Source organism: Physcomitrium patens, chromosome 21, assembly GCF_059467195.1.
Source record: "Physcomitrium patens ecotype Gransden chromosome 21, ASM5946719v1, whole genome shotgun sequence".
Taxonomy (NCBI): domain Eukaryota; kingdom Viridiplantae; phylum Streptophyta; class Bryopsida; order Funariales; family Funariaceae; genus Physcomitrium; species Physcomitrium patens.
In genome coordinates, this window is record NC_143430.1 from 13,064,484 (window position 1) to 13,088,733 (window position 24,250).

The following is a 24,250-nucleotide window of genomic DNA, read 5'->3' on the forward strand; positions in this document are numbered from 1 at the left end:
TTGTAAAGAAATTTATTTATGTAATACATGTATAGTTATTTATAAATATATATATATATATATATATATATAAAAATTTGGATCATTATGAAAGGTTGATTAGTTCTCTTGTGCTTGTTGTAAAGAAAATTAGACTTAAGAATTGGAAGATAGATCCAAACAACTCACATACAACTTGACAATTGTATTAGATATACAAAGAAGTATATTTGTTTATGACTAGAAACAAAATCATTTATAATATATTTAAGTATAGCTTTCATGTTTTCTTAACACTTTTTATCTTTATATTATGTATAACACACGTGCTAGATAATAATAAAATTATTAATATAATATTAGAATTACATAATACAAAAACTAACATATTAAACATACTTTATGATGGTAGAGATATAAAAAATAAATTCCACTCACATCCAATATTGATATAGTGATCCATCATATATATATATATATATATATACATATACCTATGTGTAAAGATCTATCTTAAATTACTAACTATTGCTTATACACTAAAAATATATATATATTTTATACTATAGATTAATATTTTGTAGAATTATATAAGATTTTTATATATAAGAAAATTTATAATTAAAAAAAATAAAATATATAAAAAATCAAAAAAATATAGATATAAAAATATATTGAAGCATAAATCTTTTTTTAAATGATTATTGATAAGTGAAGAAAAACTTAATAAATGGATAGCAATATGGTAAATGTATAGAAATTTATTAAATAATATTATTTTGTAATACAAATCCTTTATAACAATATTGGTGAAGTTCCTCTCTCTCTCTCTCTCTCTCTCTATATATATATATATATATATATATATAATATATAAGTAATTTTTTTATAGATATATATTTAGAATTTAATAACTAGCCATCCTTGATTTATTAAGTAAAACTAAGGTCTATACAAAAATAGATCTATAAGAAGCCTATAATTTGATACACATTTAAAAAATAAATGATCGGGGGATTATAATTAATAATAAAAATGGCCATTTTAAAATATGATATTATGTCTTTTGAGGAATTGGTTGTTGATAAAATTGATAAAATGATAAATGCTTCTTAAAAAAAATTAAAACCAATTTTTGATATGATCCACAAAAAATCTCTAGCATTATTTTTAAGTTTATATCAAAATTGATTATTAAGAATCACATTGTTTCAATTCAGCCTACAAGAAAATTAATGGAAATTTTTAAAAAATATAGTAGTCCAATGTGAGTTTTATTGCAAAGACAAGAGTTTTAATTTTTTTTATTATTTTCTATTCAATTTTACTAAAATTAACCATAAACAATTCTATAAATAAATAAATAAATATGAATTTTTTCTACCAAAGGTGAAAAATAAAAAAATACCACTTCTAAATAAAAATATCTTTATAAATCTTACTTGTATGATACCATGAAGATATCAAGAAGGATACAATCATAAGAAGAACTTGACTTGTTGTAAAAATCTTAAAAGTTTTGTTTTTATTATGTCAGATTTCTTTGGCATATTAATCTTTGACTTTTTTGTACCTGTGGTAATAAGGAATTTAGAAATCACTTATAAATTTTGACTAATTATACTTAATTCCCTCAATTACATAACTTCTTAATGTAAACAATAAACTTTATTATTGACTTCTTTTATAAAAGTAACAATGGTACCTCTTTAATTAAGGCTCTTACTATGTGTAATTTTTGCTTAAAGAGTATTAAAAAGCTCATAAAGATTTGTAATAGCTACAAATCTATTTTCATTTATTTAAAAAGAAGAATTTACAATTTATTTTTTCTTCCATCTAAGTTGATGTAGACTTCAAACAAAAAATACTAAAAAATATATAAGTCAAATTAGTGGAGAGTAATTCACAACTTCTAATATCAAACAAAAATTTCTATAAAGAGTAAGGGTCTGTTTTCTTTTTAAAAAATTAATATTAGTAAATAAAATCTAAATCTAAAGATCTATAGTCTATAATCTTTTAAAAAATAATGATATTTCTCAAGAAGTGAGATAGTCTATTTACTTCTTTAATAAAAAAAATTGATTATTTTATTAAAATTTTAAGAACATATATTAAGATGAAACTTTGAAAAGTCATAACACTTTTGTGTTACAAAAAAAGAAAAAAAAATAGAAAAATAAGAAATATAAGATATAAGATTAAAAAAAATTATAATAGCTATTTCCAAATACAAAGAACATAAAGAATCTTGAATTAAGATTGAAATATAAGATATAATATTAAAAAAATTATAATAGCTATTTCCAAATACAAAGAACATAAAGAATCTTGAATTAAGATTAAAATATAAGAAAGATATTAATGAGACTAATAGCAGCCATAATTTTATCTTTATATATACCACCTATTAAAAACATCTTGTAGAAGCTTCTTAATGATTGTAAGACTTATAATCCAATTGTCAAGTTGTAGGTTGCTTTCAATACAACTTCTTAAAAATAAATAACTAATAAGATAAGTTTCAATAGCCACATGGCATATCTATACAAGTCTAAATTTCTAATTTTTGTCTAAGAATTTTTTATGAAGCTTCTTAAAAAATAATTACTTAACATGTTTCTATCTACTTCTACTTGCTTCTATTTACTCAAACAATATGAACATCCATTACGTATGGTATCATAATCTTGAAAGAGACAATTGATGCTGAATAGTACTATTAGAAATAGATACTTATACTTAACAATATATAAAATATGTTGTTTTAAGGTAATTATGAATTCTTTAATAATGATTAAATAACTAAATAGTCTTCTTATTGTAGTATAAGGTGTTATTGATGGCTAAAGAAAATTATCATAAATCTTTGTGAAAAATAAGAATTAGAATTTATTGCTAAGACCATTCAATAGATCTTGGACCTTATCAACTTATGAATCAAATTTAATTACTCCTTGTGGAATTTGTTCTTACAAACAGATATAATATGATAGATGCCTATATTATTTAAATAAAAGTAAAAAAAAACTTAATACATAGATAATATTTTGCTTGTAAAGATTTGAAGAAGTTTCTTAGATATAGATTAGATCTTTAGAGACCTATAGATATACTTTGTGGTGTTTAAAACTTGTTTCATAAATTTTATAATTTTAGAAAGTCAAATTAGAAGGGACCTATAATTTGTTTCTTAGAACATAAGTCTCATGGTTTTTGGAAAACTCTCACAAGGCCTTCTAATAGCTAATATGTATGGAGACAAGAGTGAGGCCATCTTTAGTCTTGTCTATGGCTTTCTTGAATTCTAGTCTTGGTTCATAACTCTCCAATTTCTTTGTATTTGATAATATTCAATTTGTTTTGTTTCTATCTTATATCAATCTCTTCTTTCATTGTTTTCTCCTTTCTTCAACAATACATGTCCATGTTATTTTTTGAGATTTGTGAAACAAATTTCATTCTTTTGTGCTATAAATTTCTTTATCATGTTCAATTTTATCACTTACTCCACTTTTATAATTCAACAAAACCACAACGTGCTTAAAATATATATTTTTAATAATAGTCACCATCAAATTATTAATTTTATTACAAAGCATCTCTAAAATGAATTAATGCACATGTTACAGTTACGGTGAGAGATCAGATTCTCCCACAAACAGAGAGTGGTCAAATAGCACTGAGATGCATCACAAAACATTGCTAGTGTAGAAAAACAACGCAGTGAACATAATTCTTGACAAAGAACAACGTTTTCATAAACCAAGTCTCATGCTCAAATAAAATGCCAAATCAATATCGGAAAGTTGAAAATTCAACAGATTGTGAGGCAAGTTCTCAATTTAGCGGAGCGAAGTTGGGCTTCGACAACGTGGGTGCAGTGAATTCTGCGTCAGATTAATATGATATTGAGGTCGATTGTTATTGATCAGATCGAACGAAGTTGTAGGAAATCGACACTGCAACGAGGTTGCGTCGCCATAGCTGTTGCTACGAACCTATGCAAAGCATGAGAATAGCTCCGAGATAACTTTACACAGTGGCATGCAGTCCAGGCTCCGACCCAAGTGGCAAATCCTTTTTTTTGAGACTCGGTTTTGGGGACGCTTGGATAATGAACACCCGGCCATGCGAAGCGGCGCGAGTTGGTAAAGTTGTTGGGGGAGATGGCTGTGTGCTTGTCACCAGACACATTGTGTTTTTTCTAGTGACGTTGGTGTGTAGGAGTTCATTTGAGTTCTAGCTGACGTTGCTGGAAATTTGAGGTAGGATGAGCTTTGGGGTTGGTTGGTGAACGTGGCACCGTCTACGTCAAATTCCATTGAGTAGTGAGTTTCTGGATTTGAGAGTGTGGGGGAATTTTTTTCGGAGGTAGAGGATTTGTGTGTGATTTTGGTTTGGTGGGTGTGGAGAGTATGGCGGATGCCGCAGGAGCTGGCACTGTGATCGTTGGCGCAGGTCCGGCAGGGTTGCTGCTCGCACACTTGTTGTTGCAAGCGAAGCCCAAGCCTCACTTCCTCCCTGTGCGCGTCTTTGAAGCTCGAAATGACCCACGCACCCCATTACCGCTGTAAGTGTTGGAGGTATTCACAACCTCTTCACAGAATTCATCTACGTTAACGTTGATTCAAAGAGAACTTGTGAATTATCATGTCAAGAGTCAGAATGTTGTCATCGATTTTTCACGAAGCAGAATCAACGTCGTCTTGTTGCGAGCTTGTATTGTAGGTATAAGGAGAGACAGTATTGCGTAGGGTTGAGCGCTCGTGGTCAGGATGGAATCAAGAGAGTGGATGGACTTTGGGACGAAGTGGAAAAGCGCGGCATGCCAAGCTCGCAATTCGTTTTGCATACAGGGAATCGAGCCATAGCTCTGAAGCGGAACCCTGGGAAGCCGTCGTTGCTGATCAATCAAAGGGCCTTGGCTGCTACTCTTGTCTCTGAACTTGAGAGCAGATATTCTAAAGACGACCTAGAGGTGATTCTTGCGTAACATCCCGTATTGGTCCTGCTGTCTGCTGCCTTACTCTCATTTTGGCTGATAATAGTTGATACTATGTATTATGCTGCACAATAATATTTCCGTCTCTGTGCATTTCAACACGGTTAGGGCTCCACAACTGAACTTGCTCTGTAGCTCTTAGGATTACATACTCTGTTGTTGACTTGTCGTAATGTAAACAAAATGCGAAGTGGAATTCTGAATGAGAAGCAGAGAATTTGCTTCTTTACCATTGTTTAAATGTACAGAGAAGGGTAGAAGTTTTTTCGGTTTCTATAGAATGTCATTGGACAATTGTGTATCTTTTTCTTGTGTTTGGCATTTTGGGGTTGTTTAGATTGTCGTGAATTTTGTTTGCGGCACAGGTCAATTTCAATACTCGCTGTGAACGAGTCGACTTCAAATCTCGAACTGTCTCCTTCAATGGAAAGTCAGAGAATCCGGTGTCGTACAATCTTTTGGTAGGCGCAGATGGTGCGAGATCCGCTGTACGCAACGAATTCATAACTCAACGAGGCTTCGACTACAAGCAAACCAACATGCCTTACACATTCAAGGTCTTGTATGTTCCCAGACCACCCGAACTTTCTGAGGAAGCCGTGCACGCTTTCAGGTGTGTTTACACTTTTGACATACTGTTTCCACTAGTTAAGTTGACATAAACCACTTGTTTCAGATAGGATATTTTATGCTTAAAAAAGATGATATGTATTTAACTGAGATATTTTAAGCAGGGTGACGAAGGACGATGCGGTTGACGAGAATGGAAAACAATCTGGGGGATTTAAGCTTCCATTTACTGGCACAGCGAGCAAGACAAGCTTACGGTTCTCGTGTTTTCCCACGCCTGGAGACGGAATGTCAGTGCTAATCGAATGGTCACCTGGCACTACTCCTACTGAACTTCTAAGCATTAAGTCAGCAGGAGAGGTGCACTCTTTCAAAAATCCGGATATTCATCAGTACTGTGTCTTGTTCAAGTAGGTGGATATAATGCTATTGTTGTTACTCTATAAAGTCAACTTTTACACATGGATCGAGAGTGTACATGGTGAATGGTACTAATGTCCCATGGTTTCGCAGTTGAAGACGTACATTGAGAAGTACATGCCCCCCTTGAAAGTACCTGTCGAAGCTGCTGAGGTGTTCATTAATCAGCGTCCTACATCGTCAATGAAGGTTACACGAATACTAATTTTTGAAGTCTTCTGTTTAGTTGCAGAGTCATAGACCCTGAAGAATTTCAAGTGTTTTATGTGTTTCAATTTGAAAGTGCTTTATCATATATTTGCGTGTTCACTTGTTGTGAAGTTTGCGATGTAATGCTTTACATGTACTGTTCCGTTTCAGGTATATTGTAGTAAGTTCCATGATGCTGGTGGTAAGGCCGTCTTGATAGGTGACGCTGCTCATGCTATGTCCAACGCCCTTGGTCAGGGTTGCAATTCCTCCCTACAGGTTATAATACTATCCTTCAGATGGAAGCAATATTCAACAGTGACACACTGCTAGACTCCACTACGAATTTCAAATATGAACATAGGGTGTTTTGTATGTGCAGGATGTTGTGACACTATCGCAATGTCTTCATGAGGTAGAGGACCTTACGAAGGCCCTCGAGAGATATACAGAGAAGCAGACACGTGAAGACCACGCAGCAGCATATCTCTCAGAGTTTGCCTTTCCACAAGCAAAATGGGTGCTCCCGTTTTTCTACTTGGGAAATATTGCACAGCCTGCTTTAGGCAAAGTCCTTCCTCCTTCCATTTTAGCACCTCCCATCCAGAGCCTCTGCTCGGAGACTCTCACACCCTACTCAGAGGTATGCTGCGTCATCTTCAATCCATTCCATGAGGTCCTTTGAACAATTTACACTTGAATCTTCATGTTGTCATATTACTGACAAAAATCACTGGCAGATCGTGCGAATTCACAAGAGGTGGTTGTCATTTGTGGAAATCACAAATAAGATGGCGGCTTCAAAAGGCCCAGACAGCTGATATGTAAGTCTGATGAGTTCAAACCTCTCCAACGTCATCCATTTTTGTGAGCATTTTTACAAGGACCAACGTTGTGCCCTTCGAAAGCACTTTCCTGTAGTACATAATTGTGTAAGCGATTTTCATTTTGGTAGGCTGTGAAACATGAATACAGGCTTCTTTTTAAAATTGTTTCTAATTCTTTTAGATGCAGTAAAATCTCTTCAATGTTTCTTTTGTCTATCTGTACGCTGCTTACACATAAGTAGTTTTGGCTACATTTTCTATATATCTCACAGGTTTCTATGTATTTTAAATCGCAAACAAAGAACAAGGATGTGTCATTTTGGTTACAAATGTATCAAAGCAACTTAATGAGTATCCACGTGAAATCAGCCAAATTTATCAATCATAAATCATACATTTCCAAGTTTTTGTGTAAATGTGAGTTTTTCTACTAGGTGTAAAGAAATTCAAATGATCATACACAATCATTTTTTTGGTTTCTAATGTCAATGAGGTACAAATTGATCAACAATACTAAATACGTTTCTATTTATATTTAAGAATTATTAAAAATATATATTTATATGACTTATAATTGATACCTTTGAAAATCAGATGATTTTGAAGAAGTTAAATATTAAAAAAAATCCAAGGCAAACTAAAACAAAAAATTGAAGAAAAGAAAATGTTTTTTTATAGAAGTTTTTACTTTTGTGTTATAGTATAATAGAACTAAACTAAAAATATTAAAAAATATATTATTTCATATGCTTTATATGCATAATTTAAGACTTAGGTATTATAATACCATCTTATATATATAAAAATAGAAAAATTTTGAATTTTTTTTGAAAAAAAAATGTTAGAGATATCATTATTATTATTATTATTATTATTATTATTATTATTTTCAATGATTGTAAACTTAAAGAAATAAAAACATGTTAATAAGATATTTGGTTGAAATTAATTTAAAAAAAATAGAAGTATGTTATTTAAAATACTTTTTTATTTAAGAACTTTAGATTTATATAACATTTGTTGCTATGATACAATTCAGAATTTTTAAATTAATTTGATAAATATGTATATATATATATATATATATATATATATAAATCATGGTTTTTAAATTACAAAATTTTCTTCATTTAAACATCCAATACACTAAGATGCATCATGAGAACCAATATCTTTATCAATACATCAAAAGAGTTGAAGTTGCAAAAAATCATATTTAAAATATAATATCATAGTATTAATCAAAATTTAGAAGAAAGAAGAGAAGAGATTTATAAATGGAGTGAGGTGGAAAAATTAACATAACAAAACTAACAAATTCAAAGATCTCGCATCACACAAGACAATTTTGAATAATAACAAACCATTGATCTAGTTACATATAAAGTATCAACTACAACCTACAAATATAACATTTGTAAAGACCTTAGAATTATGTGTATAAGTTTATACTACAAGTCTCTAATTAAGTTATAAACTATGCATTAATAAGTTTCAAGTAGACTATTTTCTAAACATCATGACATTGCATATAAATCTTGCATACATTGTATATGGATGCCATAAAAAAAATATTATATATATAAACAATGAAGCCATGAATTGTTTATTGTACTTCAAAGAAAAATAATATTTTCATCTATGTTTTTATTCATTTCAACCATCACTTAATAATAACGTGGTATTGTCAATGTATCACTTATATTATCTATATATATATATATATATATATATATATATATATACATATTGTAGTACCACTAACTTCTTCTATGGAATCTAAGATGAAAAGAGTGATTTTAACTGAAAACGATTGATAGAGAGCAATGCTCTTCCTAAGGAGGTTTGAGAGGCTCATGTTTCTAAAACAAAAAAAATATGAACTCTATTCTTTAATCCATACTTTTGTTAGTTCCATCTATTATTTGTAGTCCCAACATGATTTTGTGAATGTATCATCTACATTTTTATTTTTATTTTTATTTTTTTTAAAATTCCACTTACCACTTGATTACTACCATAATTTCTACTTTGCCTTCTTTGCCTAATTAATCTTATTCTTTAAGTTAGTACATATGCCTTGCCTAGTGAAGGTACTTCCACATTTTATAATCTACTACTTTGTACTTGCTACAATATATGTTTGTGCTTTGTAGTAAGTTCAAATGCTAACAATGCATGTAGTATTGATTTTTTTGTCTTCTACAACTTCCAAGTCACCTATTATTAGACTTCATGGGCAACATATTCAATTTAGAGGGAATTTTTGTAGTAGCAAGGTGTGTTATTTGCACCTCCAATCCAACTTGTTGGATAGAGATGTAATGGATAAAACTTTCTTGTAGAATGCTTAAGTCCTATTGGAATGCATCAAGTAAGCCATACATATTAGTCGTCCTCTCAACAAGCTTTGACACATATTTTAATGCAAGCAATTTGCCTTATAGATTCTCCAACTAATTAATGTATAGCAAGCCCATGGTTGTACAAAACAAATTATTACAAGATCCTAAACAAACTTTTCTTATCAATGGGACTTGCTACTGAATTTTATTGAAGACAAACATTAAGACTTAATCCACAAGATTTAAGTTCATTGGCATATATAGGTGGTAGAGTATGCATATGTATTGATTAGCAATAGTAGCTTGGTAGTCTTTGATTTGATATTCAATTGCATGAACCACTTGTTGTTATTGTAGTTTTCATATATCCAATTGTAGTTTGTTGCCTCTCTATTTACTAAAAACACACAGTAACAGTAGAATGTTGAATTCATCCATATTTAGTCTAAAATATATAAAAGCAGTGTTATATTATGTAAAAATCAACCTAAGAATGCACTAAGAATTTGGTTGTGGAAGAATTTGATCTTACCTTAAAGTTGGATTTATAATCTAAAAATAATGTATAAGATATTTTAAAAAAATCTCTCAACAATCTTTAACAACATAGCTAAGCTTCTAAATATGCTAAGTATACCATATCAACCTTAGAAAAATCCTAGAAGTATCTTATCACATTCTAATAAACTCCAAAAAAAAACCTTAAATAATTCCTAATAATCCTAAAGAAATCCTAAAGAAATCATAAAAAATCTTAAAGAACTCAAATATCAAGGACATAAATCATAAAAAGCCTCTAAAGAAGTAATATTGTTTTGTGATACTCAAAAAGATAAAGATGAAAGATAAGAACTAGAATGGTTATTACTAAATATAAAAAACTAGAGATTCTTAAATTAAGACAAGAATACAAAAAAAATATTGATAAGAATAATAAAGGCCTTGTTCTTTCTTCTATATATACTATCCAATAAAATATTTCTATGGGAATGTTCTACAGGTCATTTGACACATATCCAACTTGCAAGACATATATCTAACTTGGAAGGGAAGTTTCTCATATGTGTCATATGTCCAACTTATAACATAAGTAGCCAATATGCACAATATGTAGCTAACTTGTTTGCAAAGTTTTCAATCTACTAATCACCTATAAACACTTATGAAATCAAACTTGTATCTACTAAGCTTTTAAAAAGTTTCTTTGCAATATATTATTAACTTTATTTATTTTTACTTCTACTTAATTCTTCTTATTTTTTTTATTACTAATATCAATGTTGATATCTGTGATACCTAACTAAATTGTAACCAACCTCAAAGAATGCCCAAATAAATCCTACTTAAATTATAATCAAATTTTAAGTATATTCTACTAAAGTCTAATAAAATCCTAACAGAATTCTAAGTAAATCCTATCAAAGCCTTATTAAATCCTACATAAGTTTATAGTAGATTTAAAACTTCAATAATTATTAATTTAATTATTAATATTTATTTAAAATTTTAAAACTTGTTAATCTACTAATTAACAACAAGCATACAAAATTTGAAGAGATCTAAATTCAAAAATACAGAAAAAAGCTCCTAATTACTTAAAGATTAGTAATAGTTATTTTAAAATTTTAATATTAATCTTCTAAGACTAATAGCTTCTTTTTGCACCATTCACTTGTTCTAAAAATTGGTATAAATGCTAAAAAATAAGTCAAATATTATTTTACAAAAATATTATTGCAATCTAATTAAAAAATTACTCAAAATTATAGAAACCTTCATTGACCTTCAAAATCTAATTTTAAGTTTTTAAATTACTTGAACTTTAATAATCTTTGATCTAAATCTTTAATTAAGATTTACTTTATAATATATAAATAATATAATTATATTTATATATCTACAAATTTTAATGTATAGACTTACTTCAAAATCTAAAAAATTTATCAAAATTAAATTTCTTTTTATACTACAAAAAATAGAATCATCTACAACAATATTGATTTTGCAAAATTCTCACAAAGTCATTACTCACTCAAATCACTCAAAATTAACCTTTAAAATTTTTTTATCATTTTTTCTCTTTAATTAAGTTTGTAAAAAAACAAAAGAATCCCACATTTTATGTAGGTGTTTTGTTTTACGTCTTTGAATCTAGTTTTGATCCTAGTTTACAAATGGTCTTCTTTGGATATCAATTTTTGGTTTTTCTTGGTAATTTTTGCTGAATTTTTTTTTTTTTTATTTTCCTTTAAAGATGTCTATAAAATTATTTTTTCTAATATACTTTCTTTTTTCTTGTTTACGATTCTAAGAAGTAAATAAAAGTATTTTTTTACAAAAATAACAACATTAAAACTAAATGGTTTTTTACAACTTCTTATTATTTCCAAATATATTTTTTTACTATATTTTTAATTATATTTTTATATAATATAATCAATATTTTTATCTTTCACCCAATAGTTGTGTTACAACACTACAACAAAATCCTAATGTAATTTAATTATGTAGCCCAAAAGCAATATATTGTGGTATTTCCTTGTTATATTAACAAAGTGTAAATGAGATAAGAACAAGTGTGTAATATGGCCACCAACATCGCATTGTGTACTCTCAATTAGCACTTTCTAATTCATCTACAAAAATATGTATAAACAAGCAACCTTTTAGTTGCTTTCAAGAAGCATGTAAAGTGTTAACAGCAAAACAACCAATCCTTAATGTACAAGGACACTTGTTGGGGCAAGTCTTTTCACAATATGTTTTTTGGCTTTTAACAACTGCATTGGAGCTCAGGTGGAGCATTGGGTTGCTTTGCTAATCTCAAACTCTATAAGAGTAGTAGTTGACACTACAATATATATATATATATATATATCGATAGAGAGAGAGAGAGAATAAAATATCATCACCAAGTTGTGACAGGTGGAATTAGTAAAAATATGGGTGGAAATATCAATTCCCTACTTCATATTGTCACATAGTTGGAGCAAAAAAAGTCCACATACTTCTTGAAAGTTTTTTACCAAATCATCTCGTTTATCACAAATATGGTCAAATTTCAGGAGAAGAATTCTCAGGTCTGTCTGAGCTTGGACGAGCTGCTGCCATCAGCAAAGCAAGACACAAGTTAATCCTCATTGTGTGCTCTGAATCTTCAAGAGAATGCAAAACAACAATTCCAAGAAAAAATCACTCCCACACTGGATCTCACAGTAGCCCAGCAGTCGATCATAGTTGCTTTCTGAGCTCGGGTTCTCAAGATATCTAGCACATCGAGCTCTCATAAACTGCTGTTGTAGAAGGTGTAACTCCGGTGATGAGGCTGCAACAATATTCATCTTCTAGAAACCGTCCCTGCGATAAGTTGCGGCTACCCGTCCACTCAACTCTGATTTTCACAGCTAAAGTTATTGTGATACTGAAGGGCTGCTGCTGTTCAACAGAAGAGTTGTTCTCCTTTCGCCTCCATCTGCATTCGCATTTCCACACTTGAGACCCCCAACTTCCCAGACTCTGAAAGTGAGGTCGTAGTCATCGACGACTGGTCCTTGGTCAAGCCTTACCGTCGCTCTGAATCAAACGACGCCTTGATCATCCGCCATGACGCAGAATTGATGAGATAGAATCTCAAGTGGCAACGGCCACAGTTGCAGGGCAATGCTAAGACAACCACGAGTCGCAATCGAGCTTTTGATCGCAGATTCGGTAGACGACAATAACTCTACAGGCATTTAGTCTTTCTGCGTGGCTCTCCCTACTCGAACAGATCTCCTCCCCGCCTCGAGAAATCGCAAAGCCCCTGGCACAACTTTTCTTGAGCACTACAAACTACAAGTCTACCTTTACACGTTGACTGTTTGTTTACAGGTTTCATTCTTCAAGATTTGCAGTACCCGTTTCGTGATGTTATTGTCGCGCGTGTTGATTGATTTAATATTTAATTTGCATCAAATCGCAAATCGAGCCGTTGCCAGCTGCACCAACAGATTGGTCACGAATTCTATTTCGAAGTAGTGAACGAACCTGAAGTTACGAAGTGAAGAGTTTCGATGAGATCCTTAAATCAGCAATAGGTGGCCATCAATGTATCCTCATCATAGCTTGCTGGCTGATGAATTGATTTGCCATCGCTCAGTCTTTCGTTGGGTGTGACGAGTTCAAGTACTTATAGATCCTTCTGCCTACCCTAGCGTATCTCTCCACAACTTACGGGTACTCTACTACTATTGATAGCTCCGATTTTTCATAAACATGCATCGAATTCAACGCACGTTGCATCCGTTTGGTCCATTGCTCAAATTTACTTCTATCAAATGTAGCATGACAACTGAGAATCCTAAGTATATTCTAACAAACCACAGAGGTCATTCAATTCTAGATCAGCCAGGAAGGCACTGTTCAGCTCTGCCGATGCGTCTTCTCGAAGCCGGATTTTCTCATGGTTGGGTGTCTATGAAAAGGTCCGTTTGGCATTGCACCAGCAACATCCATTAGCTCTAATCTCCCTCTGCTCTCCGCTTTTGCTCTGCTTCAGCATAGATTGGTAGAGGAATCCGTAAGTCATGTCTGGGCGTGGGAAGGGAGGCAAGGGTTTGGGGAAGGGTGGCGCCAAGCGTCACCGAAAGGTTTTGCGTGACAACATCCAAGGTATCACCAAGCCTGCCATCCGCCGTTTGGCCCGAAGAGGCGGCGTGAAGCGCATCAGTGGACTGATCTACGAAGAGACTCGCAGCGTGTTGAAGATCTTCCTGGAGAATGTGATTAGGGATGCTGTGACTTACACGGAGCACGCTAGGCGCAAGACGGTGACCGCCATGGACGTGGTGTACGCGTTGAAGAGACAGGGTCGAACTTTGTATGGTTTCGGAGGCTAAGCTCAACGTCTGGCTCGGCATTCTCACAACACCTACCGATCACTACCCACACAGATCACCATTGCTACAGTCCACCAGCGATGCGGAGGTTCACAGTATCTATCTACCCATCGAACTGTGGCGGATTTCAACACTGCTCATCTTCCTGTTAATGCTCTCTAAGGCATCATTGATGTGTTTCTGACCCACTTGCAATTTTGGACAAAGCTTTACAGTCTCTAGATTCTACAGTTAGCAGCACTTTAACGCTGACAAACATGTTAATAGATTCAACTCAGTTTTTGTATCTTTAACTGAGAATACACAGATGCTTTTGTATTCAATTGGTTGACATCAACTCCTGCACTAGCTAAGACTGATTCCACTTTCATGTGTTTTTTACGTGGTCCACAGCTGTCATTTAGTCACAAGTCAAAGCTAGCCGTGATCAGATAAGACCGTCCAGGATAATGTAGCACGTTTTTGTTCTTTTCGACTTCTGGTCAGAACGACATACATTCTGCGTCGAATTGTACTATGTCGCCAGTTGATATTCAATCCTTGCAAATCCGCTCCTGAATTATTTCACCTTTTGCAGCGCAATTGTGAATTACTCAGCTGTCCTTCACACATGCGGGTTTTCAAGATATGACAACTCCTGCCTGTCGAATTGTCTTAGATGTTACTTCACCTATTCTAATTTTGGGTGCATGGACGAGCTCTTTCGACAATAAAAATGTCCTACCAATCACACCAGGTAATCAGGTCATGGTGGGCAAGTAGGTCCTGCTCACGGTAGGGAAACATGTCGCCCTGTAGGAAACCATATGCTGTTTGATTACTGGGTGTCAAAACAGGGGCTTAGCGTGGAGGAAGAAGTTTGGAAATGTGTGGTCAATTGGAGAGACCAGATTATAATAAACTTCTAGTATCTACTCGCCAACCTTTTTGCAAAGATTATATTTTACTATTTAAATTTTTTGTTGTCCTTATATTTCCATAATTGTAGCTAATTTTTCACAGACCAATGTTCCAAATTATTCTAGCATGGTCATACAATCAAAATCCTTGTATATATGTGTATTAGAAACAATAAACAGCATATTTAAAAATGTATTGTGAATACATATTAAATCTCAGCGCTCCAAACATTAATTAAAATGCCTTTATGCAAGACAACCCTAAAAGCATTGTCTTGTCTTTATATTTATTTATTTATTTATTTAAGGTTTTATTATTTTTTCGACCAATCAAAGTTGTAAAAAAATGTATACACGGGTGGAAAAAATCAGATATATATAGTTATTTACAAGTCAATTTTTACACAAGTAGATCAATTGTTGCAAAATCCTGTTTTTTAATTGCCTCTACTGCATATAACTCTCTCTCTCTCTCTCTCTCTCTCTCTCTCCCTCTCTCTCTCTGAATATATATATATATATATATATATAAAATTTGGATTGGTATTCATACTAACAATATGTAAAAATTAAATTTGTGGTCATACTTGCAATATAAGTGCAAAATGACTTTTTCTGAAAAATAAATAAATAAATATCTCTTGAGTTCTACCTGTTCTTTCTACACTTTTAGAATTACCTTTTAAAAAAATTACACAACAACAATCATTCTTACATACTTACTCTAACAGTTAGTGTCTATGGCATTAGTTGTCCTTTCTACACCTATTTTTTATCTATTATATTTTGGTCAAAATTATTACAATTCTCTTTACCAATCTCCTTCAAATTTTTTTAATGTTTTGAATCGAACAGTATAATTATTGCACCAAAGATAAAAACCTAATCTTTCTGTTTCACTTTAATGCTACTAATTGCACAATGAATTTATCACCTAACAACAATTGTTAGAATCACATCTTTACAACCATTGCACATCATTTTATAACAATGTTGCTATTGCTACACAACATGGACCAAAAAGATTTCCTCTTATTCTCCAATACATCAAAAAGATGAGAAGAATCGTTGGAAAGCAAGACTACAGCCACATGTGAGAGAAATCTCACTACAAAAAACACAAGATTTTTAATGCACATGACTTTACATTAATGGTCTATCAACACCAACAAGAAGCATCTATTTGGAGAATGCAAGTTTGGCACAGCAGATCCCCCACTCAAAGTTCTTCTACTCGGACTGAACTGATGGTAGGATTTGCACAAATGTAATGGCGATGGACTGCGACATCAGGAATAGAGACCATGTCAACGGAGGGAGGCAGGACTCCCAACAGTGAGCGGGGATGCAGTCCGTGTGCGAGGTCCAATCTGCATATTTCATCGCTAGGATGGAAAATAAACACACACACACACACACACACACACAGAATCTTCGCCTGAGCAGTGGGAAAGTGTGCCCATCTATCGTAACAGTGCGATGTTTGCGCAACGTTGTCAGTATATAGGCCCCGGATCTAGTAACCCAGGTCTTTATCTTTGCTTGCTGTGGTGGATGTCAAAGGATCCATCTTGGGGACGAGAGCCTAGCTGCTGTGCAGTGCGTCTCTTGTTGTCATTTCCATGGGATTTCCACCACGGCCATTGCTGCTGCAACTCTAGTGAGAGGATATCTTCGCATCGGGTCACTCGAACTCTCGGTTTTTTCCCGTTCTGACTGCTTCGTCAGAATCCTGGGGTTCACTGTGTTGTCTGTTTTTTGATTCCTAGAGAGCAATCAGCAGTGGAAGCATCAGCAAAGGCATGCTTCAGCTCAGTGGGTGACTATTTAGCTTCCCATTGCCCACTTCAGATTTCTCATTGCATTGTAGAACAGTTAGAAGCGACCTACCGGATTTTGTGGATAATCTCCCATGTTTAACTCCGCTGTGAAGTCATGTGAGTGCTCCTCATTGTTTGGTCCTCTGTGGATTTTCGTCCGTTAATGGGAGTGTTAACGAATTGCAATTGCAGTAATGTGAGACTCTCCTTCTTTCTGGTGGGATATAGCCAGTCAACTGCAGTAGAAATATAATTGAACAATAGATCTTCGGGATTGGTCAGCAGTTTGAATGTCCGTCGTGAACAAAATGATCTGTAGGGTGTGGTGAACATGGCAAGTAAGCTGTTACAGCGTCAGTCATTGTGCACTGCAAAGATTTAATTCTTACACATATCTAATCCTTGGTAGCTAAATACCGGGCGTGCAATTGTGTGTCATGGAATTTCCAATGGACATGGTTGAGCGGGGGCTGATACAAGAGTTGCATTATGCATTTGGGATTTTCGAATATATTCTGACCTTGTGATGATTTCTCGTCTGTGTTCAGCAGTAACTCAATTCTGGTCCTTCTTCTACCGCTCCGGGGATTCCCCATCGCCGTTTGCATGCTGTGATATCCCCTCCCCTTCATCATGGTTCACTTTGTGCCTCCTCAAACCATGTCCTCAAAGGGTGGTTGTTTCTCTTCTCCATCTTTGGTTCCTCCTGATCTATATCACTCTTCTCCTGTGCAATATAGTACACCGGAAACCACAGAGGCAAGCTTTTAATCGACATGGGGCCGGCGTGTACTTCAAAACTGTACAAACTTGCTGCTTGTATCTCTTCTGCGTCAACCTAGGAGTCCTTTTGTCTTGGCTTTCACATGGGTTCTGGAAGGGATGGTCGAGCACTTTTCCGCTGGACGTTGTGTCAGCAGGCATCCACAGCCTTGCGTGGGGTGTCATGTGCATGGAAACCGAGAAGACGAGGAAAGAAAGGCATCGATACTTCCCGCTCCTCTTACGATTGTGGTGGATCTCTTCTTTGCTTCTATCCGCACTCACATTCCTCTCTTCAATCGACTTTTCCACGCGCAAGTGGAAACTCTGCTGGGTTGAAATCATTCTCTACCCTGCAGTTCTCTTTGTAGCGTATGCTGGTTTCAAAGGCGGGACTGGCATGAAAGTTATTCCCGAACACGAAATGGAAGAGCCTCTTTTAAATGGAGATGGCACTGGAAGCTCGCAAGTGAAGGAGAGTTTAAAATTATATCAGAATGCGGGTTTTTTCAGTTTAGCAACACTAAGCTGGTTAAACCCGGTTCTGAAAGCGGGCATGAGGAATCCTCTAGAGCTGCCAGACATGCCTCCATTGCCCCCTGAAGACAACGCAGAGGCACAGTATTCTGTCTTCGAGTCCAATTGGAATGCACTGAAGGATCTGACCCCTGAGGAAACGCCGGCGATTTCCGTGACTCTTTGGAAATCATTCTGGCCAACTGTTGTTGTGAGCGGCATGTTTGCAGTCATCAATGTGGTGGCCGCTTATGTAGGCCCCTTTTTTGTGAACGACCTTGTTGAGTATCTGAGTGGAGGTCAGAGGAATGAGCGTAAAAATTTAGCCCTAATTCTGACGTTCTCATTTGCAAAAGTGGTGGAAAACCTGGCACAAAGGCAATGGTACTACCGCATCCAGTTTCTGTGTTTGAAGGTCCAGGCGGCACTGACTGTTGTGGTGTATAGGAAAGCCCTGCGGCTGTCAAACACTGCTCGAATCAGTCACTCAAGCGGAGAGATCATCAACTACATGTCGGTCGACGTCCAACGCATCACTGACTTCCTATGGTACCTTCACCAGGTGTGGATTGTACCCCTGCAAGTGACACTTGCCCTGGGAATCTTGAATCGAGTGGTGGGGATGGCATGGGTGGCCGCATTGACGGCTGCGTGTTTCACCTTTTTCCTGAACGTGCCACTAAAGAATTTACAAGAGAAGTACCAAGGCGGCGTGATGGCAGCGAAAGACAAGCGCATGAAGGCCTTGGCGGAATGTCTACGTAGTATGCGTGTGTTGAAGCTTCAGGCATGGGAGCAAATTTTTCTCGGGACAATTGAGGGGTTTCGGCGAGGCGAATTCTACTGGCTGTTTAAGGATTGCATTGCCAGGGCGTTTGTAACCTGCTTGTTTTGGACGTCTCCCATTCTGATATCAGTGGCCACTTTTGGAACATGTGTGCTGCTCGGCATCTCGTTGACATCCGGTAGAATTTTGTCCGCCATTGCTACATTCAGGGTCCTTCAGGAAGCCATGAATTCATTACCAGAGCTGGTTTCATTCTACGCTCAGACCAAGGTGGGGTCGATGATCCCATGTTGTTGTCTTAATCACTAAGTTCACTTGTGAGATCAGAATGTATGATTGTAAACATTCCTGGAGTTTCTAACAAGACACTCGCACCCATTTCTAGTAACTGCTAACATGTTTGCATCACAAAGCGAATGTCACATGCATCATACCCTTGTGATTTCTTTGAGGCCTTGTACAGGTATCACTGGACCGGATATGGACGTTTTTGCAAGAAGAGGAACTAGCCTCAGATGCAGTGATTCACTTGCTAACAGGAGAAAGCGGAGACACTCCCGTTGAAATTGAAGGAGGTGAATTCAGCTGGCACACATCGAACTCGGAGTTTCCGACTCTAACAGGGATAAACTTGAAAGTTAAACAAGGGTCTCGGGTTGCTGTGTGTGGAATTGTAGGATCTGGGAAGAGTAGCCTACTCTTGTCAGTTCTTGGAGAAATCCCAAAACTAGCTGGCGTTGTAAGTCACGGCATTCAACTGCTTCTGTTTGATGGATAGATTGCTGGAGTTCTTGTCTCTCACCTTTGAGTCTGAAAACTGGTGAGTTAACTTTGTTTTTTTGTTGTCAGGTAAAAGTGACCTGACTTAACAGGAATGCATATTGGAAGAGTTGGCCTCCAAGACAGTGATTTATGTGACGCATCAGATTGAGTTTCTTCCTGCAGCAGACTTCATTTTGGTGGGTCACTGCTACTCTCTTGCGGTACTTTCCACGAGCGCATTATCATCCGTGGAGGTAACTCCTTGTCATCATTTAAGATAGAAGAATTACTGATCGTCAAGTCGTGGAGCAGGTGCTTGACAGGGGCGCTATTGTACAAGCTGGAAAGTACGAAGACTTGCTTCAAGCAGATACCAATTTTCAAAAGCTAGTGAATGCACACAACGAAGCAATTAATGGAATGGAGAGCCATGGTCATTCACCAGGTGCGCAGTTCTTCAATCTTTTTCCAAATTACTATGTACAGATTGCGATGAGGTCTAATTTTCTGACAACGGTATACTAAAATGGCATTGCACCCGAATGTTTTACGTTTCGCGTTGTCTCTGCCCTCCCTCATGTCGATTTTCAACAGATGAAGTGGTTATAACAGCGGTGAGGATGGAAATAGATGGTGCGGAAGCATACTGCACGAGTAATAAGTTTCCGGAGCAGAGAAGCCATGGAATGTCAAATTCACCCATCACGCCGAAGCAAAGCATGAAGATTGAGGTTATAAAGGAACTACCAACGCAGCGCCAACTCATTGAAGAGGAAGAACGGAAGAGAGGAGTCGTGAGTTTCAGTGTGTACTGGTCCTACGTGACTGGAATATACAAGGGTGCCCTTGCTGTGTTGGCGATAGTGTGCCAGCTAGGTTTTCTGGTAAGACTTACAAATGTAATACATTCTTACGTAACAATTTGAGATGTTGTGATCTGTTTACAAGTAGCTGCTATCTTAGTGTATTTTCGCCCAGATGACTAACCTCGTCTGCGTTCCTTTCTGCCGAATATGTGAAGCTGCTTCAAGTGGGAAGCAATTATTGGATGGCATGGGCTGAGCCAGCCAGAGGAGGGGAAACAGGAAAGACGAGCAGTACAAATCTGATACTCATCTTCGCTAGATTATCATTTGGGAGTTCCTTGTTTGTGGTGTTTCGCGCATTGCTGGTCTCAATTGCCGATCTTCTTGCCGCCCAGAAGTATTTCCTCAGCATGATTCGGTGCATCTTTCGGGCCCCAATGTCTTTCTTCGATTCAACTCCTGCGGGACGGATTCTTAACCGAGTATGTGAAATACTTGAGCTGATTTCGATGGCCATTGAGTTGGTGCGTGACGTCACTTCTTCAACTTATGTATCCTCAATGATGTATTGCACTGTCAACTTCGTCAACGTTTTGAGATTATAGGAAAATTCACATGTCTGTAATGTAATCAGGCATCCTCAGATCAGAGAGAGTTAGACTCGACGATACAGTATTTTATGGGGTCCCTTAGGGTGAACACCACTCAGTTTTTGGGAGTAGTGGGGGTGATGTCCATGATCAGTTGGACAGTCCCGGTTTTCTTCGTCCCCGTTTTGATGACATGTTTGTGGATGCAAGTAAGCCTAACCACTATTCCCTCGACTCTCTTGTTTTACAATTTTGATTCAAGGTGTAGTTGTGAAAGACATGGATGTGACTGATATAATCGGGCTGTTTGCTGATGCAGAGCTACTAATTGACTTCGGCGAGAGAAGCTGCAAGGGTGATGGGTATTCAAAAGTCACCAATATTGAATCACTACGGCGAGTCAATCGCGGGTGCGGCAACAATTCGCGGATTTGACCAATACCAGCGCTTCCAGAAGACTAATATGCAGCTTTTTGACAATTTCATGCGCCCAGCCTTTCTTCAATTTGCGTTGTTGGAATGGCTCTGCTTACGAATGGAGCTGCTATGCTCAACCACCTTGGCTTTCACCCTCATGATAGTGCTATCAAGGCCGGAGAATCTCGTTGATCCAAGTAAGTTATGCCTCAACTGGACTCTCGTAGATCTGTTTCGTTATGAACTTCCTTGCCCCCGTTAATTCACTGTGCTTTTTGAAATATCTGTTTTTGAATTTATATCGACCATCAAACTGGGCTTGAGAGCTACTGAAGCACACGAATATGGCCTGATTTTATCATGGTTTAGGTCTGTCTGGACTTGCCGTTACATATGGTTTGACACTGAATATAATCATCGGATGGTTCATATTTAACCTCTGCAACGTGGAGACAAAGATTATATCTGTTGAGCGCATACAGCAATATTCCCAGCTTCGAAGTGAAGCTTCCCTTCTGATTGAGCATAAGCGGCCGCCACCATCTTGGCCTAGCCAGGGAACGATTGAGCTTCATCAATTGCAGGTCTCCACGCAATGCTCAACATTATCTTGCACCAAACTTCAAGTTCTGTGAAGTTTTAGTTTGTATTCATTATGAGCTTGATCGTTTGTGTCATGATTTCCCCAACTCCACAACTTCTGCACTAATGTCACAGATTCATTTCGCTCGTTCTATTGACAAGAATAATTTGACATTACGGCGTCGGGGCTGTTGCAGATCCGGTACAGCATGCATTCACCACTAGTTTTACATGATATCTCGTGCACGTTCCATGGCGGAAAAAAAATCGGAGTAGTTGGCCGGACTGGCAGTGGAAAGGTACTATTAGCATGCTCTTATACTATCGAGAAACATGATGTTATGTTAACGGCAATGTCTAACACTCAAAATGCGTGTATTCCGGAGTTCCAGAACAAATCTGAAAGGGTTAAGAGTTGTTTGAATGCAGTCGACCCTCATTCAAGCCCTATTCCGCATTGTCGAGCCGGCGGGAGGCCAAATTTTTATCGATGGCGTGGACATTACAACTATTGGACTACAAGATTTACGGACACGCTTGAGCATCATCCCTCAGGATCCGACTCTTTTCGAAGGCACAATACGAACTAATCTTGACCCTCTCAACAACCACACCAACTTACAAGTCTGGGAGGTAATGAATCCAGATTGGATGTTCTCTACATATTGTGTGCCCACCAATTAAACATTTGTTTCCAAGCAACGTTGTCTATCATATTGTAGAGAATGTTGTTTATCGATTTCTTATACTCAGTCTGCCCTGTGTAGGCACTTGATAAATGTCAGCTTGGAGACGTCGTGCGTGGAAAGGATGGCAAGCTTGATGCTGTAGGTACGTGACAGATACAAATCTTCCAGAAAAGACATGCTAAGTTTCAAGTCATGGCAAATTTTCTTCATTTCTTGAAGCCTTGGAGGGTTATCCAAATATGAAATTTCCTCCCTTAAAAAGTTGCTGAGGCTTTGTGGTGATTGGTGGTCCAGTCGGAGAGAATGCTGATATCTGGAGCGTTGGTCAGAGGCAATTGGTTTGCTTGGGGCGGGCTTTACTCAGGAGGACACGCATACTAGTCTTAGACGAGGCCACCGCGTCAGTTGACAGTGCAACTGATAACGTCATTCAACGGACTCTGCGTACAGAGTTCAAGGGTTGCACTGTTGTGACCATCGCGCATAGAATCCCGACGGTTGTTGACAGCGACAAGGTGTTGGTCCTTAGTGAGGGTAAGTGCTTTGAATCCTTGATTTAGAGAAGCCCTTAGCCCAACAAGCATTAGGCACGTCGTAATCTCCATTGATGAGGGGTGGTCTAACCCTCCCATGACTAAGCACATGCTAACACTGAATTTTTGGAGAGACTCTGTTGTTCAGAGATTCACCTGTTTGTTGGTGGACACATATTTGCGTTGGTATTGATGCAATGCGTTTTGGAGGTGCAGGACGGTTAGCAGAATATGATATTCCAGCGATACTGCTGGAGAACCGGGATTCTCTATTTGCCAAACTAGTAGCCGAATACTGGATTCGATAAACGAAGTAGCTATTTGCCACAAGCTGGATTGACATTTGTACGATATTTTCAGCGATTCACTAATTATTTCTCTGGACACTAAAATTCCCCTGTAGTTATAGTCAATGCGTGGAGGAAAGTGCATCTGGTTCCCATTAGACACATCGTTTATCCATGTGAAACGATTCGACATGGTCAGTTATCTGACTTCAGCCTTTAACCTGCAACTAAAAAATTTTAAAACCCACTCCACTGTCCTTTTCTCAATTTAATGTTACAATTCGCTACTGATGATGTACGATTCAAGGAATGAGTACAAATGCTATTAAAAAAAAAGGCTTTTTCCAATCAACAAGAGCTGCAATGCACACTTCGATGAAACAAAACATCACGATTCTAAATAAAATTCCCGTACTATTCCTGCTTCAAAGATAGCTATTGTTATATTCAACACAATACAATCCTTGCACAGGGCATGGAGTTCAACAGTCCTCATTACTCTAAAATTCCTCTCCCCAGGATCCACCGCGTTAACTCTGGCAAAAAACAGTTAACGATTAATCCCAGTAGAGATCCTAAATGCCT

General features: G+C 36.3%; 2 protein-coding genes, 1 long non-coding RNA gene and 1 pseudogene across 5 annotated transcripts; 3 read left to right on the forward strand and 1 right to left on the reverse strand.

Annotated features, from left to right (window-relative positions):
• Positions 1–4,065: 4,065 nt before the first annotated feature.
• LOC112274524 (kynurenine 3-monooxygenase acdD) lies at positions 4,066–7,323 on the forward strand. 2 transcript variants are annotated; one of them, XM_090245807.1, is made up of 9 exons: positions 4,138–4,555; positions 4,714–4,963; positions 5,353–5,600; positions 5,722–5,917; positions 6,071–6,166; positions 6,338–6,445; positions 6,549–6,809; positions 6,907–6,990; positions 7,266–7,323. In XM_090245807.1, exons 1-8 carry the CDS (start codon positions 4,401–4,403, stop codon positions 6,985–6,987), a joined length of 1,395 nt encoding a protein of 464 aa, XP_090101933.1. In that variant the 5' UTR covers positions 4,138–4,400; the 3' UTR covers positions 6,988–6,990; positions 7,266–7,323. The 2 variants fall into 2 exon arrangements, with proteins under 2 accessions (XP_024359909.1, XP_090101933.1); XM_024504141.3 differs by lacking the exon at positions 7,266–7,323 and having other exon boundaries at positions 4,066–4,555; positions 6,907–7,207.
• Positions 7,324–12,271: 4,948 nt separating this feature from the next.
• LOC149986770 (uncharacterized) lies at positions 12,272–12,777 on the reverse strand. Its single transcript, XR_016499805.1, has 2 exons — positions 12,553–12,777; positions 12,272–12,442 (listed from the first exon to the last, which is right to left on the reverse strand). It is a non-coding gene; the product is annotated as an uncharacterized LOC149986770 (long non-coding RNA).
• Positions 12,778–13,903: 1,126 nt separating this feature from the next.
• Positions 13,904–15,137, forward strand: LOC112274525 (histone H4). Its single transcript, XM_024504142.3, has one exon. The coding sequence runs from the start codon at positions 13,904–13,906 to the stop codon at positions 14,213–14,215; it is 312 nt and encodes a 103-aa protein (XP_024359910.1). The 3' UTR covers positions 14,216–15,137.
• A 1,414-nt stretch (positions 15,138–16,551) lies between these two features.
• Positions 16,552–23,912, forward strand: LOC112274179 (ABC transporter C family member 5-like; annotated as a pseudogene). The gene is made up of 15 exons (XR_016499743.1): positions 16,552–17,051; positions 17,483–19,269; positions 19,463–19,738; positions 19,872–19,958; positions 20,074–20,206; positions 20,356–20,645; positions 20,783–21,091; positions 21,202–21,366; positions 21,477–21,771; positions 21,944–22,158; positions 22,354–22,455; positions 22,586–22,789; positions 22,924–22,987; positions 23,140–23,379; positions 23,595–23,912. The product of XR_016499743.1 is annotated as an ABC transporter C family member 5-like (transcript).
• Positions 23,913–24,250: the final 338 nt, after the last annotated feature.

What these genes read in the sequence shown, in the direction of transcription:
- LOC112274524 (XM_024504141.3), top strand. Translation starts at nt 4,401, where the DNA reads ATGGCGGATGCCGCAGGAGCTGGCACTGTGATCGTTGGCGCAGGTCCG. An exon ending in ATTCTAAAGACGACCTAGAG is followed by an intron (nt 4,964 to 5,352) that starts GTGATTCTTGCG and finishes TTTGCGGCACAG; the next exon opens with GTCAATTTCAATACTCGCTG. An exon ending in CTCTCACACCCTACTCAGAG is followed by an intron (nt 6,810 to 6,906) that starts GTATGCTGCGTC and finishes AATCACTGGCAG; the next exon opens with ATCGTGCGAATTCACAAGAG.
- LOC112274525 (XM_024504142.3), top strand. Translation starts at nt 13,904, where the DNA reads ATGTCTGGGCGTGGGAAGGGAGGCAAGGGTTTGGGGAAGGGTGGCGCC.